This window comes from Onychostruthus taczanowskii, unplaced genomic scaffold (genome assembly GCF_017590055.1).
Source record: "Onychostruthus taczanowskii isolate IOZ18803 unplaced genomic scaffold, ASM1759005v1 scaffold1, whole genome shotgun sequence".
Classification (NCBI taxonomy): Eukaryota; Metazoa; Chordata; class Aves; order Passeriformes; family Passeridae; genus Onychostruthus; species Onychostruthus taczanowskii.
Genome location: NW_024496525.1, coordinates 3,375,189 through 3,394,378, shown reverse-complemented (window position 1 = coordinate 3,394,378; position 19,190 = coordinate 3,375,189). Strand labels below are relative to the sequence as shown.

The 19,190-nt window shown below is 44.1% G+C and overlaps 1 protein-coding gene across 2 annotated transcripts; it reads right to left on the bottom strand.

Annotated features, from left to right (window-relative positions):
• Nucleotides 1-6,240: 6,240 nt before the first annotated feature.
• Nucleotides 6,241-14,000, bottom strand: VPS18 (VPS18 core subunit of CORVET and HOPS complexes). Of its 2 annotated transcripts, none has more exons than XM_041397818.1 (5): nt 13,845-14,000; nt 10,885-11,026; nt 10,607-10,698; nt 8,039-9,909; nt 6,241-7,325 (listed from the first exon to the last, which is right to left on the bottom strand). In XM_041397818.1, exons 1-5 carry the CDS (start codon nt 13,993-13,995, stop codon nt 6,597-6,599), a joined length of 2,985 nt encoding a protein of 994 aa, XP_041253752.1. In that variant the 5' UTR covers nt 13,996-14,000; the 3' UTR covers nt 6,241-6,596. The 2 variants fall into 2 exon arrangements, with proteins under 2 accessions (XP_041253752.1, XP_041253761.1); XM_041397827.1 differs by having other exon boundaries at nt 13,735-13,868.
• Between the last annotated feature and the right edge of the window lie 5,190 nt (nt 14,001-19,190).

The window sequence follows — 19,190 nt, the reverse complement described above, 5'->3', positions numbered from 1 at the left end:
TTGTTCACATGGTGAAAAACATGCAGCAGCCATCAAACACAGCCAGGGCAGCTGCTAATAATTGTCATGCAGAGTCTGTAGAAAAGAGTCCTCAAAAACTAATCCATCAGCCTTTGTGCTCCTCTGTGCCTGTGACATTCCTCAAAACCACACTGTGTACCTCACTTCTAATAAACATGTGAAAATAAAAGAGAATCTGTAGATAGGAACAACTTTTTTATGAACCCAGTTTCACAGCAATAATTTGTTTACTAGAAAATCTATTCAGCATGTACACACAAAGAGAAGAAAAAAGACTGTTGAATAACTGACTAATTGGAAAACACAGATGTCTGCTTAAGCAGAGTCCAGCAGCCTCCAAGTTCAAGCTGTGTTCTGAAGACCATGCCTCATGCCAAGTGACCAGCACATGGATTTAAATTGCATGAAGTAGGGAATATCTCCTTTTCCTCTTAGCCATCACCTACAATGAACCATTCAGGATGGATCATGAAATGAGGAGTAGGCTATAGTTCAGCTCCTCTGGAACAATTACACTGTAATAAAACTCTACCAAAAACTAGTATTCTCAGTTCAGATGAAGCAAACAAACCATATGTTAACAAAAGGCTGTATCTAATCCTCTTCTGAAGACAACACAGCAGGAACATATGAACCCCAGCAAAGTAGGGAAATGCCAGAATTACTACCCATCACATATCAGGTACAGCCTGTATGCCCCTTTATAAAGCAAGGGTATTTCTGTGGTGCTAGGAGGCATATGATGGAAAGCTCTGTGCAGTGAGACAGCCTGATATCACACAGACACAACAGTTGTGCTTATTCCCACACCTACCAAGCTCTGCAGCTCAGGTGTTGAATTAAAACAGCTCTCCCATCACCACAGGGACCTAGAAGCACTGCAGCAAGTCTGAACCCAATACAGACAAACTGCAAGTTGGAAACTCCTCTTCTGAGCTGCCCCTCCATGGCAAAGAGTGTATAGGATTAGTTATAGATGTACGTGTAACCTCAGAGTGCTCCTGTAGCTTCCCTGTTTCTAAGCAACCAGTCCTACTCAAACAAGCTGCCTCCAATACCTCTGGCCATGACAGAGAGGAAATGCCTGAGCCCCTTTTTCTGTCCCTCCCAACAAGTTTCAACGAGCAGATCTAACAAGTTTGTCTAATCCTTTTCCCCCTCCTTTCACCTGAAAGCAGCTGCAGGCCAGGTTGCTGTGAAATTCATATGCTAAATACGTAGCCTCATGCCTTTCCATGAGATCTGGGAGTGAAAAACACCAACAGTGACTTGAGGGGGAAGTATCACAAGTCTCCAAAATCATAGTATTACCATAAAATGCAAATCCCAAAGGGTTCAGAAGGTGTAAAGTCAGGACTGGGCATAATCAGAGATAGCAGAGTGTTTAGGAGATGAATCCATGCACAATTCATAATGAATTTAAGGAATGCTTGTAATGTCCCTCTTTCAAGCCCTAAGCTCTTTAATTTTAACAAAGTCCTTATTTCAAAGGAATTTTTTTTTCTTTATCACCTCAGTGTGAGAAGTACAGATCCATCAACATCACAGTTTCACTGGAGAAGCTTCCCTGAAGTCAGATACATGAAGTTTGGCCAAATTATTTTACAGAAACCACCATTCCCTTCCCCTTCTAGTGCATCACTTCCTTCATGTACAAAACCAAGACCCTGGACAGCCCCTCTCTGCTTTTTAGATGCCATAAGATTCTCTCATAAACACTATACATACCACAGTGAATCACATCTTACTCCATCTATTCTGGAGAAAAATACTTAATCCATCTCAACAGTAACAGCTTAAAATTCAAAAATACCATATCTTGTACATTTCAAACCTCAAACTTCACCTCAGCACACTTACTGTAAGTAAGAAATCTAGTTTTAGTCTGTCTTCCCACAGCTCAGTACAGAGCTGTTGGATGAAGTGAGGCAAGGAACAGGCTTCCCATGAAAACCCACTAGAAACTTTGCACTTGCAAACACAGACAATCTATATGTTGGCATTGACAGGGCAGGGGTGAATGGGAACTACCCATTCCAAGATATACATGCTAATACATGACTACAGTCTGAGTCAATCTACATCTTATTTTGCTAGAGTACAAGATGTACCTACTCCCACTTGCTGTTTTACAGGGATTATGATGCCAAAAAGTAAAAAGCAAACACACTAGCTTATCTGTTTCTGCAAGCCAGTGTCCAATGTCACATTGCAAACCTGGCTTTACTGGTGATTTTAACAAGACAAACTAAATGTGAACTCAGGCAACTAAGAAGCTGGCTTACACTCTGCTGTCATGAGAGCATGAAGAGGAAGCAAGCAAAGATGACCAGAACCAAGGCCACCAGATTTTGCAACTCCAAGCCCAGGGATGATCTCTGTGCAGTTCACTAAATCAGCCAGGTCTGTAGAGCACTTACACTAGAACACAATTAAACAAAAGAGGCCACATCTCAAACGCCATGTTCAGTCTCAGGTCTCTCACTACAAGACAGATACTGAGGTGCTGGAGCACCAAAAGATGTCCAAAGAGCAACGAGGGTATGGAGCACAACTCTTAGGAGTGGCTGAGGGGACTGGGGTTGTTTAGTCTGGAAAAATGGGAGGCTTGGGGGAGCCTGAAACTACCTGAAAGATGATTGTAACAAGGGGCCAGTTGGCCTCTTCTCCCAGGCAACAGGATGAGAGGAAATGGCCTTTAAATTGTGCCAGGGGAGATTAGGATTGGATATTATGAAATATTTCTTCACTGAAAGAGTGGTCAGGCACTGGAACAGGCTGTGCAGGGAAGCACTGGAATCACCATCACAGAAGGCATTTAAAAGGCACGTGGATATGGCATTTGGAGATGTGGTTTAGTGGTGGATTTGGTTATACTGGGTTTGCAATTGGACTCAGTGATCTTAAAGGTCTTTTCCAACCTAAATGATTCTACAATTCTATGATACTCATTTATTAACAGAGTAAATCCAGCTTTTGATGTTCAAAACATGAAAATCAGTCATCTGTGAGCTGAAATTGCCATTTAGTTAAAGTCAATTTTTTAAGCATCTTTACCTCCAATCCTTACACCAAATCCAAGCTACCTTACACCAAAGGCTGTGTCTCCAGCACCCAGCACACCCCTCCAAAGGCACTGGGATCCTGCTTCAGTTCCTCACTTTTGTGCCATTCTTCCTTCTGCTACAGAACGCTTTCAGCTGTCTGCAGCAAACCTCAGTATTTAAATGGACAGCAATGCCATCTAGTGGCTGGTTAAGAGTTTGCCCTTCTAAATTCCCAGCCTGGCCATTCATTTTCAGAAAGGAGACAGAACCCACCGCTTTCAGCATTTCACTTAGCTGCTGCCAGCTAGAGGAAGTGCACCCGAAATTCTCTACAAACTCTTTCAAAACACACAGCACTGTCTCCTGCAACTCAGAGCATTTCCCCCCATCCCTTGCTCAAAGCCTAGGAGAGGTCATGTAGTAGGCACACGTTTGCTCTAGGCCTTTCCTGCAAAACTGAATTTCTTCAGTGCAAATGTAGCTAGATATTTGTTCTGGGTACACAGGGCTGGGGCTTCCACTCACCCTTTTGGTTATGCTGTTCTTCAGCTGCATTAGGCTAAGTGGTAGGAGTGATTCACACAGACAAGGACAAAACCCAAGGCCACAATTTTTAACAGCTGGTACAGTTCATTCATAGCTTAAAATACATACAAAGGACTGCAAGTTCTAAAATGTAACTATGCTGAAGTTACAAGGAGAAAAGATAAAAATGCTATTCTGAATGCAAAGAGGAAGAGATCTTGCAGATTAGATTTATGGGAGAACAGTAAGCAGTTCACTTCCCTCTACCACCACAAACCCACCCCCCACCCCCCAAGAAAAAACAAACCCTCTTACCTTTTTCACTGAGTGATGTTGCAAAATTGCCAAGAAGCACAAGTAAATGGTTACTGAAGCGTTCTGAAGCATGTGACAATGTAAAAAAAGTTCAGAAGATACCTTTATGCACCTTTATGTATTACTGGCACTAGTCATTTAATCACTACTGCAGTCTTTGTCAGCAGTAACATTCTCTATAACATTTGACCCTAAATGATTTTTCAGTTAACAATGGGGAGGAAGAATGAGATTTATGTATCTGGTGCATGTGCCTACAGCCCTCAAAGAATACTGCATACTAATCTTTAAAAATACCGAGTTCTAGTTTTGTTAACTGAGATCTATTAATACCCATGACTGGAATCAGAGGTGCCTTTCCCCACCACCCAATCTCAGACAAAGCCTAGAGGGGTTTTTATTTACTTGCTATGCCTCATTTCCTACAGCTTCTTCCAATACTATGGACAAGCAGATCACTCTGCAATGGTCTATTTAGTGATGTGACTTCTCTAGCGCAAACAGGGAAAGAATAGTGGACTATAGTAATTCTAATATACCAGGAAAGCATCCTGTAAAAACCTAAAAGAGATGGAACAAGTGTTAAGAACACGTCAAAATAAAGTGAAATTATCCCTGCATCAGAATGAGCTGATACCCATGTTCTGCTAAAGGGCAGAAAAACAGCCTCTTGCCTTTGACCAGGAATTGGTTTGGGTGGGAGGCTACTGTTGGTTTATAATGACATGTACAACCTAAATATCACACTGCTTACAGGAAAAGATGATGATTCACAAGAGTGGCCAGTTGTAACAGGTTTAATGGTAAACTTCAAAAGACATCACATTTAGTTTTCATCGCAAATTCTTCTGCCAGACCCACCAACTTATTCAAAGCAAAAGTCTACGCAGAGCCAAAGAAAACTACAGCATGTGTGTTTTTTGAACCACCAAAAAAGTGCTTTCTGACAAGCCAGCAAACACACAACACCAGGTGGTAATGGGGCTGCCTACCCCATGGCTCCACCAAAGAAAAGAGGATCTTGAAACCTCAGGTCTTCCTACTTTCATACCTGTTTTTATTACTCGTGTCATTTCACACTGATAAAATTCATTCGTTCCAGGCTGATTCTCCCAACAAAAACATAGATGTTCTTCTGAAGTTCTGAACTCAGAATTCTTAGGTCAGATCCTTGAGGAAACGAACACATATTCTCCTACAATAACATGAAGACCCATTTCTACAACCCTTCGAACAGGGTAAGTGGTTAGGAGATTGAGAGAGATATTCAAGACAAGCACACATATTCATGTGAAAGAACTGAGGTGGTTTTCAGAAGACAGTATTTTCTATTGCCTTAATTACAAGAATTGTATTTTTTCTTTTAGAACATTCAATTCTTCTGTCAATTACTACCTTTGTGATTCAGTCCCAAACAGCAAAACCTAATTAAAATCTTGTTTTCCTAAAACAAAACAAGGAACCCTTGCTAAACTGTTAATGACAATTTTTTCTTCTCTCACTCACAACATAGTGATTGCTACCTTCTGGGAAAAATTTTCCAAGTTGGAGCAATAGATAGATGCATTGTCTTGCAGCCATCTCCAAAAAGTGGAAGGCAAAAGACTGTTTAGGCACAAGGTACTAGCTTCAAAGGGCAAAGCAAATTTCACACCAACAGATCATTGCTGTAGACTACCCTTGAGCAAACCTCTGACTAGATCTTTAGTTTAATGCTCAAGTGCAGCTGGAAGAGAACCACAGCAAGATATAAAAACAGACTGTGCTCCTGCTTGCAGAGTGTCAGCTGAAACCTTATTACTGCATCTATCAGTTTTGGTTTGGAGGGAAGAGAAAACCAAGACCCGCTATACAAAGGCAGTTATAGCAGAAACAGGATGGAAAGAGGAGTGGTGAACAGGTATTTTGAGAAACAGTACCTACAGAAAATCCAAATGTGTCTGGTCTCATGCATAAAGCTTGTGAGAAAGAGAATTATACACCTTGAATTGCAGGCAAATTACTCTTGTAATTTTCCTGCAAAATTGTATAATTGAATAATTGAAAATTATACACATTCTTGTATCACATGGTGTAGAAACATATATTTGTGTAGCATGATGTTTACAAAATATAAATATGTAAGAGCTTCTGTCCTTTCATGTTCTATGTATGTGGTTATAGACACAACAAAAAGGAAACAGAGGGCAATTCTAGCTTTGAAAATGATGAACGAAGACTACACTGCTTAGCGGCCTTCACTACCCTTCTCTTTCAGCTTGCCTTCACAAAAATAAATACCACACAACAGGGCACATAAATCACAGACTGCTCCCAATTCCTTCTGTTTCTCTTTCAGCTTGTCTTCACAAAAATAAATACCACACAACATAAATCACAGACTGCTCCCAATTCCTTCTGGACAACAAGGCACTCCATATAGCTTCACACTGAGAACCTCAGAAGAACTGCAAGCAGAAACATCTGCTGAATATATTCCAGTAGGTTAGTTCTAAGTATTGTTTAAGTTCTTAGACAACCACAGCTGTATCTCCCCACTTCTCAAGACAAGTTCTCCCTAACCATGGTAAAAAGACTGCACTACCCTTTGTTTAGAGTTGCACAGAAGTCACTGTATTCCTGCTCCTGGAGGTTATATCCCCACCACAGAAGCTTCACAATTTGTTTGGCAGTTGAAGGTTTGGAAAATTACAACCAGCTTTGCATCTCCTCTTCATACTTCTGGGGATCAATAAAAGGCTTGTCAATGGACCGGATCATCAGCTCACCACAGTACACACATTCAGCTGCCACAATATCATCAATGTCAGCTTTGATCTGTTCCCGGCTCTGCTGCCCCTTCCCCAGGCTAATGGTGTCTGCATCCTTGGGACGATGGTGGCTCTTGGATGGCTGGCTGGTAGCTGCCAGTTTCTTCTGAAGATCTTCAAGTTTTGCCTGCTTATAAGCAGGAAGGTTAGGGAAAACTGCTTGGAGGAGACAGTCATAGTGAAACATGTGACCACACAGGAAAAGGTAAAAAGGACGGTTTAGAAGTGGAAAGTCACAAGCAGCACATTTTTCCTGAGGCTCCACAGAGCCATACTTATTTCTCATTTCCTGGATGTCCTCTCGGATCCTCTTGGCACTCTGAGTGGCTTCCTCCATCTCCCTTTTCAGCTCCTCAATGTGCTTGTTGTAATCCTCCAGGGAGTTACAGATTGCCTCCTTGAAATGATCAATGGTGACAAAGTCTGGAAAGAATGGCAGCACATCTTCAATCTTCAGCAGAGCACAGCTCGAGAGGCAGGCCATTGCCTTCTTGACATCTTTCTCTTCCTGAACAACATGGCGAGCAATCTTCAACCACAGCTTCTTCCGGAGTTCCTCATCATCTTCAGGAAGATCTGCACAGGACTTGGCAAGATCAACATCCACCTAGAAGTTGGACAGACAAGGAAACAGAGTTAAGATTCCCTCTTTGTTTATCCACCATTCAACTTCAAAGCCTGCTGTCCATTTTAAGAGGCATTTAGAAAACCTGTATTGCTATCTTATTGCCTAGGACTGCACTACTGGCCTCTCCTTTTTTCCATGGCAAACACCTCTCCTCTCCACCAGTACTCCTCACTGAAGCTCAGCCTGCTACCCAACACAGAACAAAGGCCAGCACAGAAAGGGCAAATTCATGTTATATTATCTTTGCTGGCCACACATTTCACAAAGACACAGCAATTCCAATAGGAAAAAAATACAGCATCTCCCTGAAGGTTAGACTAAGCTGACAAAGCTGATAATTATCAAAGCTAGGAATAGGTAATTAAAATCCTTAACAACAGCTATACAAATCTTGCATAAATGTAGATATGTTAAAGGTATTTTATGTCAGAGACTGAGCTTGAGACAGATAGTACTCTTCCTTGTACTTTCCATGCCTCCACCCTCAGTTATGGCTTGTCAGTCAGCTGCCTACTTGAAACAGTTGTGAAAGCACAGAAAAATGTTAACAGAGCGAGGTCTTTCTTCCAAGCCTCAGCTGCACCACTTTGATACCAGTGAGTCTGTCCAGCTCCTCTCAATGCTCTGCTGTTCAAGGTAACTTGAAGAAGCTACATTTCCACGTATCACGGCATGCACAGATACACACGTACCTGTAAGGCGAGATCCACAGCCTCCTCATATAATTCCATCACTTTGTAAATATGGACGCATGCACGGTGGTGCCCGTGCTCTGCACACAGGCGCAGTGCATACTTCAGGTCGTAGTGGATCCTGTTTGGGTTAGTTCCTGCTTGCTCCAGGTATGACAGCAGCGAGTCCGGCCGACACAAAGCATAAAGAGACAACAGGTAGTTGTGAATGGCTTGCTGGGTTTCCTCCAACTGGTAGACACAGAACTCCATATATCTGATGGCTTCATTGATCTGCTGGGTGCTGGCACTCTGGCTGTAGTTAACAAGGGCTGGAATGAGGTTCCTGGCATCCAGTCTAGAGCCCATAGAAATCCAAGCGTCAACGACCTTCTTGGGAATATGCTGGATGAGAACCGGAGAGAACTTGTAGAAGAGTTTCTCGTCTCTGTGCCTGGACAGCACATTTAGAGCCTCATCGTACTCGTCATGCTGGCAGTGGTGAGCTACTACACGCTCGTAATCCTGCATGATGACTGCAAAGTAGACCATGTGCTCTGTGTCGCCATGGCTTGCCAACAGCTCATAAATAGATGCCCGATTATTAAAAAGACAGTCTTTGTTTTTAGGACTGCTCAGGAAAGTGCGGAACTTCTCCCGCGTATCCAAATAGAGATTTCGCTGTGAGGGATCTCCCTGCAATATGCCCAGCCAGTTCAGGTACAGCTCTGTCAACCACGTGGTCAGCAGAGTAGTCTGTGTCTTCTCCGAAGGCTTTAGGTTACTCAGCTTCTTAATCAGAAACTCCATCAGGGCCTCTTCTTGCTTGGCTTCAATGAACTTCAGAGCAATTTCCTCAAAGTAGTTCTGGGTCAGTGCGTAACATTTGGCACTGTCCAGATACCTCTTGTTTTGGAAGCAGTGCTCTGCCTCTTTGGCCAACACAATGTCAAGACACTCTGGACGGTCCTTACAATACTCTTTTGCTAAATCAAATTTGTTCATATTCATATACATCTTCCACACATCTCTAGATTCCCGCTGGACATGGTAGCGGAACACTACTTTCTCAGTGTGGATCCATATCTGCTGGACTGTGGGATCTTTAATCATGCGTGTCAGCAAGCCAAACTTCTCCAGGAACGGATCCTGAAAAACAACCTGTCCATTCAGAGTGCAGACAGCCTTCACCCGGTCAGGCAGCAGTAACAGAAAGTGGAACTGGGTAAGCACAATGGATATTGGCTTGTTCACAGTTATGTCAATATCAGGAGGATAAACCCAGACCCGTTCATCACTCAGAATTGAATCAGGACGACTGTAATCCAAGGTACCATACAGAACACCATTTCCCATCATCCAGGCAAAGGAGCGTGGGTTGGAACGCAGTTTTGGCGTGTAAAAGGCTATCTCGCTGAAACCCAAGTTGGCTGGAAACTCCCGAAAGCTGGGCAGATGGTCAGCATGCACAGCAAATATGGAGCTGAAGCCTTGCTGCTCCGTCCCTTCAGGCACTTTGCCAACAAACTGAAAGAGTCTCTTCCTAGTGGTGGCTATAATAAAAAATTTCCCTTCTAGCCCTCGTTCGATTTCCAAGCAGCAGACTGGGGCAGGTCCAGATTCCTCCTCCAGAGTGTAGACCTGTCGGAAGTACTGGTCAGGGTTAGTGCTGAAGAGGCTTCCTTCGCTGACAGAGATTTCAGCCTCATAGATCTGCCCCTGGGATGTCCCCACCAAGATAGGCCCTGTGTTGGTTTCTGAACCAAGAAATTTGTTCCAGCCCACGCTTTCAATCAAGTGTCCTTTCCAGCGGGAGAGTGCCCGCACTTTCTGAACACTTCTGTTCAGGTAAAGGCATTCGCTGGTGTTCAGAGCAATCAGGAGATGAGAGCCTGCCAACAGCAGAGGGGTGTGGGAGGGAGAAGGAGAGAACAAATCAAGACCGTGCCTAAGCAAGCCAAATTCCTCAAGCTTCTAATCCCAACATTTGATAAACTCCAATATCAACATACTTAATCCAAGACTTTCCCAGGCATTCATGGCAATGTGGGGGACTTCCATGCTGGATCAGAACAGTAGTCCATATGTTGCAACGTTAAATAACTGGTACCAGATGCTTTAGCAAGAAGGTATTCTGTTTCAATGAATGTGCTAAGGATAAACACTTCTCAGAGTTCCCTCCTATCCCTGGCAGCTGGCAAGAGATATGAGCATCTCTTTCCAAATTTTTGTTTAGTTTTTTTTAACCAGTCTAGGCTACAGTGAACTGCAGATGTTTTATGGCCCTTTTCAAAGTTCCTATGTAAACCATACAGCAGAGAGTGACTGCAAACCTTCCTTTGATTGGCTTTAGCCTTGCTCAGAACACCCTAATTGCATGTGCTCATTTCAGAGTCCGAAAACACAACACCGGCACAAGCCTGTGCTTTGCTAATAGCAAAAGGGCAAACCAGTGGGCAGAGGCCCTGGGAAAGAGTCTGGCTCCTGGAAGATTGATCTGTTCTCCTTATGCACAAAGCAGAAAGAGAACTCCTTCACCAGCACTTGCTCTGCTCACTGTCTGTAAATATCCATCACCCACTGCCTCACCTGTGTGGTCCAAAAACATCTTGTAGACTTTGGCTTCATCTTTGCGTCCCAGCTCTACCTGATTAGGTTCATCTGGCTTCCCAAGATCAATCCTGCAAAGAGAAACCATGGAAGTGTGCTGCCAACAATAGCTCACATGCCTGTAACTCTTCACCTGGTTTTCATATTGGACTCGCGGCTTTTTATCCAGTTTGCAAATGTAACTTCTCTAACAACTTAGAGGAAAAAAAAAAGAAGGCAGGGGAAAAACAGAGAATAACTTCAGGATTAAGCATTACCTGAGAAGGGTGTCTTTCCCAAGGCTCATACAGAGCTGGTTAGAGGAGACCACTAAGCTGTTAATTTTCTCTGGAGGAGCAAAATCAATCCTCTGCTTGTTAAATATTGGTGTTTCCTTCTCCAGTCGTGCATTGACATATCCTGGAGAAAGAATGTGAACACTTAGAAACTGAACAAGACAAAACCTTACAAAAACAACAACACCAAACTACATCAAAATCCAGACTAAAAGACTAAAAGTGTCCTGCTCCAAGTTTTACTGAAAAGGAAGTCTGCTCCATGATGCAGGAACACAGAGGAAAAAAACCCTCTAATTCCAGCCCCACTGATGTTGAAAAAGACAATGTAGTAGTAGAAAGCAGCCTGCTACTAGTAGACAAACCCTTTAATTGTCTGTTCCACCAATGCTTTCTCCTTGCCTCTGCCTCACCTCTAGACCAGCCACAGGATCCTTAAAATACACTTTTCCCAGAAGAAAGATGCACATGCAGGAAGAGACAAAGCAACCACAACTTGAGTAGGCAGCCTTTTGCTCGGCACATGCTTTTTTCTTACACACTGATCCACACCTTAAACACTACCCATTTATATAAGTGTTCATTCCTTTATTTCCAGTTAGGTAGAACTGACGTTACTCTTTTCAGAATAGGGACCTGCAATGCCACAGTTTAAATTTGCTGGTATGAACTACAGTTCAAAACACGTACAAAAAGCTCACAAGGTACAGATTCACATGATATCACAGCTAACCAATAAATACCTATTTATATATATATATATGAAAGGGAAGGATTACTCTGGAAAACCCACATGTTACCAGATCATCAAGTCACATTCATCCAGGTAACCTCAAGTTTATTTTCAGACTGCCATCTGGCAAAGCAAGGCTTCCTCAGCACGAAACTTAGAGGCAGGAAGGAAAGAGAACAAACAGCACCTTTGTACAGAGGTAAGTGTTTAGAGTTAAGGAGAAGCTGTTTATGGTTTAATTCCATCACAATTCAAGCCAAAGTATTGGATTTCAGCATTCTGGGCTCTTTAGGCCCGTATCCATTACATTTATAACACCCATAGGATGGGTCCCCAATAGGAGAAGGATGAGCTTCCTTAATACACAGTTCTCTATAGAAAGGAGATGTCTATTTTATAACATTCATTCCTTTCAAACAGTCTCCTCCTTCATCTTGTCCCTAGTGTCCTTCTTCTGCTTCATCAAGATTCTACTGCAGCATTTCACACCCTGATTTCTGGGCAAAGCTACCTATTTCCTCAGACCTTTTAATGTGTCCAAAGATCTAAGATCACCAGTATGATGCAGTGGATCAAAGTAGGCTTTTCAAAGCTGGAGCTACAGTACTTGAAGTTCACAATGCAGCAGGACTTTAGGCTGGACACAGAGTCACTGCTTGTTTATCTGCAGCCTTGAGAAACAGTACCTGCAGTTTAACAAGCACAGGGAACAACTCCCTGAAACTGAGGAGTAAGTTTCAAGATCTTCCCATCTTCCAAAATTGCAAACCTAGCCTTAAGGACTGCTTTCAGGAAGGTAACTATTGTATCCTTTTACAAAATAAATTGACTTAAACTTCAGATTGCCCACAACTTTTACCAACCCAAATTTTATTAAAAATTGCCTGTGTGGCTGCAATAAAGCAGTTTCCCAAACTTCCTCTTCCAATATCAACTGTGAGCAAACAGGCAGATTTCTCAACTCTAACACAGCCATGACTGAAGACAGTGTTGCCACAGTCAAGAAGAAAAGCTGAGTCCTGGAAAAATTATTTTCCATTATACGGCTTGTACTAGCACTGCTCTGCACAACACCTATTCAGGCCACTTATTCTGTATCTAACATTGCACAATGAAATAACCATGCATGTCAAAACAAACAAGAGGAACATACCTACTTCAGTATCTAGACTCAGAGTAACTGTGTCAGTGCATTTATATTCCACAGTATACACAGCATGACAGAATTTATCAATTCTTAGCACGTGTATGAGCCCAACAACCTGGTTTCCTCAAAGGTTACCAGTGGGCAACACTATACAAGGAAAAAAACTTGAAGGAATGTGTCTATGTATTTCCAAACTTGTAACCCAAAAACACCAGCTCTGCATAGCAGCTGGTACTACCATGACAATACCAAGTAGAATTCTCCCATAACCTACATTTCTCTGCCACACTGAAAAAACATTGAGAGGTGACATCTAGTAGAAAATGGTTATTGAACCTAATATATCTTGAATCTGTCATGGAATAATAATGGAATAAATTTCTCTGACATGAAAGAAAAAACGGACTGGTCATCACATCATTACTTTACACTGATGTGACACCGCGCTGAACAGTACAGTAACCAAAGCCTCACCTCCCTTGACAGAAAAGCGTAGTAGTGATACACACTGCTCTGTTGGTCACCTTGCCATGGTGCAGTCAGCCTAAAGGAACCACTCCAGAGAAACTCACTCCTTGCTAAACTGCGCCTGAGTTGGGAAAGGAACTCCGCGCAGGAACAGCTGTGCACGCATCCATAACAGAGCAAAGCACGGCTTCCTGAGAGAGGGGCAGAAACGAGAAGCCAAGCGAGGGGGTGTCCTGCAGGCGCGGGCCCAGCTCGGAGCTGCGCAGGGCTGGCTGTAACCCGTGACCGCACGGGCACACGCTCCGCTCCGCGGCCCACAGCCGCCCGCACGGAGCAGCGCCGCGCTGCCGCTGGGCCGGCCTGCACCACCGCTCTGCCCAGCCGGGAATCGAGCGCTCCCCGTCCCTAAACACCTCCCACAGCAAGCCGTGGAAAAAACAAGCCGCGGCCGAACGCTTTGCCCCCCACACACACAGTGACACACCTCTTCCAGGCAGCGCAGCCCGGCGTGCCCTGCTCCCCACCCGGAGCTGCCGCCTCGCCTCCCCCTCTCAGCAGGAAGGCCGCAGGCGGGAGGCCCCGGCGCGCACGTACCGGAGTGCGGGATGCCCACGCTGGCGCGGCTCTGCGGCACGGACACGGAGCGGTGCAGGGAGTCCTCGTACTCGTCCAGGATGGACGCCATGGCCCAGCGCGGCCCGAGCGCGGCGCGCTCAGCTGACCCGCCGGACGTGCGCCTGCGCATGCGCGAGCGGGGTCGGCGGGCGGGGCTGCTGCCTCGCAGCAATGGCGGCGGGTGTGTCCCGATCCTCCTGTCCCCGGTACTCCTGTCTCCGACACTCCTGTTCCCGGTGTTCCCCCGGAGCTGGCCGGTCGGCCTGTGCCCATGCTGTCGGGCCTTGGGCTCCGCGCGTTGCCCACCGCTTCTGCTCACTGCCGCCGATACCGAAAGGCTTGTGTCGAATTAAGAAAGTCGAACTAAATAAACACTCGAATAAACAAAGTCGGCATTTTTGTACGCCAGTAATAGCCACAAGTTCCTCTAGGCGGGATTTACGCTCTGGGTTAGTTGTCGAATATAACAAGCAGAGCCATTGCGAACATCAAAACTCGGGTTTGGCCCCAAAGAGGGCTAAAAGGAGGTGGGGGCCGTATCCCACATTTGAGGAGAGCCCTCAGATGACCGCTGGAAACCGTTCCCTAACGCGTGAGCATGTGTAATAACAACGGCACAATTAATTAGCATACGTACAAGGCTGCTTGGAAATAGGTGTAAACTTCTTGGAATGTAAATACATATTCATATTAAAAAACCAAACTGCATATAAGCAATAGAAGTGTGAATCTTGGTGTGCATAACAGGCAGAGAGACACCCCCCTCCCCTCCATTAACCTGGCACTGTGATAAAGTAGTGTCAGCTTTCCAGCTCTGGTTTGAAGGTTTTCTGTCCCAGTTTTCAGTGACACTGTCCTGTTGTGTGCAGCTACATGCGCAAAAAATTACCTCATTAATGCAGCAGTGTGCCCTACTAGAATCAGTCCTGATTGCCAGAGCAATTCTACTGACTGCAGCTAGAAATTGTCTGGTTTAAAACACTCTGTAAAAACTCCGGTGTTGTGGCTTTCATGTAGCACTGGGTGGAAAAATCTTGGCTTTATCATTGGAATGATCATTGAGGCACAGCGTAAGGGGAGCCAGCACAAGGCGGTCCTTGAACTGTACTAGACTTGCTCTGCAAGTTTATCCCAGGTTTCTGTGTCACTAAATAGCATTTATAACCTGGAGTTTTCTTATGTTCTGGTGTGCCAACAACAGTTATTTACTATTTTACCCTCTAGCTTAAACTAGCAGAATTTATAACAACAGCATTAGCAAAAAGACTGGTCTCTTACACAATCCTTTGGGTTTCATCCTATATAAAATGAACAGAGATGTATATGTGTACACTCTGTGTGTGCCATACACCATACTGTGAGTATACTATATACTGCATATTAGATGCAAGCTTCACTTTCTGGAAGCAATGGGGAAAGGTCTCTCAGGGTACAGGACAGCTTGCAACAGGGAGGGATCCATTACAAGACACAAGAGGTCTTCCCAAACTTAGTTTGCACATCAGGTGGCAGTGAGGCACCACAAGCAGCGGTTGCATGTGGTTGGCTTCTCACAAACAAAGTTGCACCTCGTTTTTCTCTGCTCTTACTGGCCACCGCACCCTCGTACACCAGGGCTGTGGTGTGCATCACTCAGCCTCAGGCCTCCTCCCCGGTGCTGAGCCAGACAGGCAGGTCCCACGCTCGCTGGGCTCCTGGAGGCTCCCATGGCACGCCTCCACAGGGTCACCTCTGCCTGCTTTGCTAAAAACAGAACATGGCTTTTGCTGACCTAGCCTGCCTGCAAGCACCAGTCCCAGCCTCTGCTGTTTACCCTCTTTATGTGGCAGCTCTGAGCCAAAATAGCAAAACCACATTCTTTTGCTGTCTAATCATCCTGATCTTCATAAGCAGCGACTGTTCTCTTTCAGCATCTCAAAAGGCACAAACAAATTACATTAGGTTTAGGGTAATGAGGTAGGAAGGGACTTCTTGACTATCAGATCCATTCTCCCACTCTTGCAGATACCACATCATATAGTCCTTTCTCTGTTCCTGTCAAGCTCTGTCTGATAGTGTGGGTATTTTTTCCCCTGACTGCCCTAGCTCATACCTGTTCCAAACACTCCCATGATTTCAAGCTGTGATTTCCAGTCTAACATAAGCTGTGGCTAGTCTGAATCCTTTTGTTCTTGTTCAAACGCTGGTCTTTAGTATACAGGACATTATTGAGCTTTCATATCCCCTGCAAAAATTGTCACCAATCATAGCCTTCATTTGGATGTACCAAATCCAGGATTTATCAAACCAAGAAGTTCTTGACTTCTCTCAAAAAGAGGAGATGGTTATTTCCTTGGAGCATCCTACAATTCTCTACATTGGTTGCAGCTTCAGCTCATGTTTATGTCAGGGGGTGAGCATAGCTGACCTCTCATTTGAGATGAGGTCTCCCCCGTTGCCTTCAGCAATGATGCTTCTACTTTTTCTCTTTGTAGTAATATTTTTAGCAATAGGAAATGGAAAGGTTATTTGGTAAGGGGGAAATAAACTGTCTTGAACTATATGTGGATATTAGGGTAAGTTGACATTTGTGCACAAACTTCTCAGTGTGCAGCTTGGTGGGCTCTTTCCACTCAAAGCCCAGATCAGGCCATGTTTTATAAGTTCTTATTTTTCTTGGTCAGGTCTAGAAATGGAAGAGATTTTTGTTCTCATTCTGGCAGATATTATTGCCTGTTAAGGCTAATACCTCATGAGAAAGAAACCTGTCTGATTTTAATGTGGTTAAATTGGAAGCCAGATTTTCACCTTATTTGGAAATAAAACATCAGCCTAAAGTTAACCCAAGCCCACAAGCCTGCTCCATCCGTCTGCATTATCATCTGCTATGATTATTTAATTTACAAACATGTGCAATAATTATATCCCAGTGCTACATTTACAGATTTGGCATTTTGAAAAGAAGGGAAGAGCAAGGCTTGCAGATGAAAGATTTATCAGCTCTTTGATTCACCAGGAATGTGTGGAGAATCAGATGATTACATTTTGTGTGTAGCAGTGGTGTAAATCTATAAGAGGGACTTGTGTGAGAGAATTTTGGAGATTTTGGTGATATGTTTGGATTGGAAACCTAAATCCCTGTCTTGCTTTCGTATGGCTGTAGTCACAGCAGCAATTTGCAGTAATTTTGACTTAAACAGTTAACACTTTCTCCAAGCTATGGACGCAGCTATCAACAACTAGGTGTTGCATGGCTTGTTATTCTCCTCAAATGCCTAGAGGAACAGGTAATTTTAGATAACTGCACTGACAAACATACAGTGTGTCCAAGGTTCAGACTCCCAGCAGATAAACCCTGTGTAAATCTGGGCTTCCTCAATGCTGTCTGTGTCACTCCTGGCTGCCCTGTCCAACCCCTTGGTGCACAACAGTGTGTATACGACTGCAGAGTGAGACAGTTCATTGCCCTGCGGCAGATGACTCTGTGATCCATGATCTAAACATGAATGCTGGTGCAGAGGAGAGGGCAGGAAGATGTGGTTGTAGAAAAAAGTAAGGGCAGAATCCAGTGACACAATTGAAATTTGAATTAAACCCCGGACTTCCTCACAGATTTCCACTACAGATGGTACTGATCATCACTCCACCTCACTGTATATAGAATATTCCTTCACAGTGATCAGCATAAAAAATACCCTATATTCTTAAAAGATGTAGGCAAATAGGTGTAACTCCCTAAAGGCACCAGCCTCCATAAGATACCAACAAAGGTGTAGCACACTTCCAGGCTCTGAGACACCCCTGTAACTGCATTGAGAATAGTGCTGCAGATATCTGTATCTCCCACTCAATCAAGAGACCTTGCCCCAAGAGAAGGAACAGCGTTTGTGCGTGACCTTTTGATTGCTGTATACAAATTTAATGCAGTAAACAGAATTACAGTGGCTGTGTGCCCTGGGTATCACAGTTACCCATGAGAACCTGAACTGGAACCTACACAGGGAGCCGTACAACAATTAGAATTCACCCTTGAAGAGATCAAAGCTCAAAATCTTGCCAGAGCCCGCCTCCTAACCATTAACCAACCTCCCAAGCTCTTCAAACCCATTGTCAGAAACAGACTCCTGCAGACCAGTAAAGGCTGGGTGGAACTGTATCCTGCCCGAGCAGCAATTGCAGACCTGCAGACCGGGCTCCCCTGACACTTTGTTTTCCCACAGGTGAACTACCAATGGCCGTTGATGCCGCATGTGCAATTCCAGAGCAGGCTGCCCTTTGTAAACCCACCGAGTGCCCCCATGGAAACCCTAGGGCGTAACCCATGTGTCCTAGAGTGTGAAAAAAGCAGGATGGGTACATGCTTTTGCAGTGAGAAAACCTTTTTCCTATCACCAGCACCCTGTGGCTAATCCCTCCGTTTTGATCCTCAAGGGAGATCCATAAATGATAAGCCTGAGAACTGAAACTGATAACTTGGCAGAGACAGTGATCTTAGAGCACTTTATGGTTTTCCGATCCCTCTTAAACCCAGCCCTTCACTGTTTAGTGTTAACTACCTGCCTTTCCTTGTTTCACAGGGGGGATAGGAACTTTATCACCTTTCTCTTGCTAATTCCCTCACCCATTCCTGTTAAACGTTAGCGCCTCTTTTTGGTGTAAAACGTCCGATTGAGTGTGAGTGACAATGAAACTGAGCTCAGACCATTGTCTTCCACCTGTCTTTAGTCTGAAATTTACTGTTTCAGATTTAAAGAAAGTCTTTGAACGCCTTAAACTTTGCCTGTTCTTCCACATTCATCAGTTGATGTGTTAAAATACGTACTTTCTCCAGCAGATGGCAACACACTTCTAAATTATTCACAGCATGTCTGAGAGGTAGGACTAGTTCCTAAGCAAGTCAGGAGATGAAGTAGAGTTTGAGAAAGGGACTTAGTGCAATACGATGCTTGTCTCCCTTTGGAACGTTCAAGAAAATATTTTTGAAGCTAGTGGCATTGTTATATCACTTAAACGTATTCTTTAACCTGAAAATGTAGTATAATACTGTTCTTGTGGCTCTTTGCCTCTACATTTAACCACAGTGGCAGTGAACAGATGAACCAGAACCCCTCTGTCCATCTCCCAGGCATTGCCTTTATTTCCAAAGAGCAATGAAGTAGCTCAGAGGCCAGGATAGTGGGAGCTGTATTCTAACACTGTTTCTCTCTATTTTTGTTTGTTTGGGGTTTTTTGGGGTTTGTTTTGTTTTGTTCCCCCCCCCCCCCCCCCCCCAAAACCGGTTGCAAAAGCACACATCTCCAGTTCACAACAGAAGTATCCATTAGCTGCTATAGAATTGTAAAGCAT

What these genes read in the sequence shown, in the direction of transcription:
- VPS18 (XM_041397818.1), bottom strand. Translation starts at nt 13,995, where the DNA reads ATGCGCAGGCGCACGTCCGGCGGGTCAGCTGAGCGCGCCGCGCTCGGG. An exon ending in CGTGGGCATCCCGCACTCCG is followed by an intron (nt 11,027 to 13,844) that starts GTACGTGCGCGC and finishes TTCTTTCTCCAG; the next exon opens with GATATGTCAATGCACGACTG. An exon ending in CTGTGGATCTCGCCTTACAG is followed by an intron (nt 7,326 to 8,038) that starts GTACGTGTGTAT and finishes TCCAACTTCTAG; the next exon opens with GTGGATGTTGATCTTGCCAA.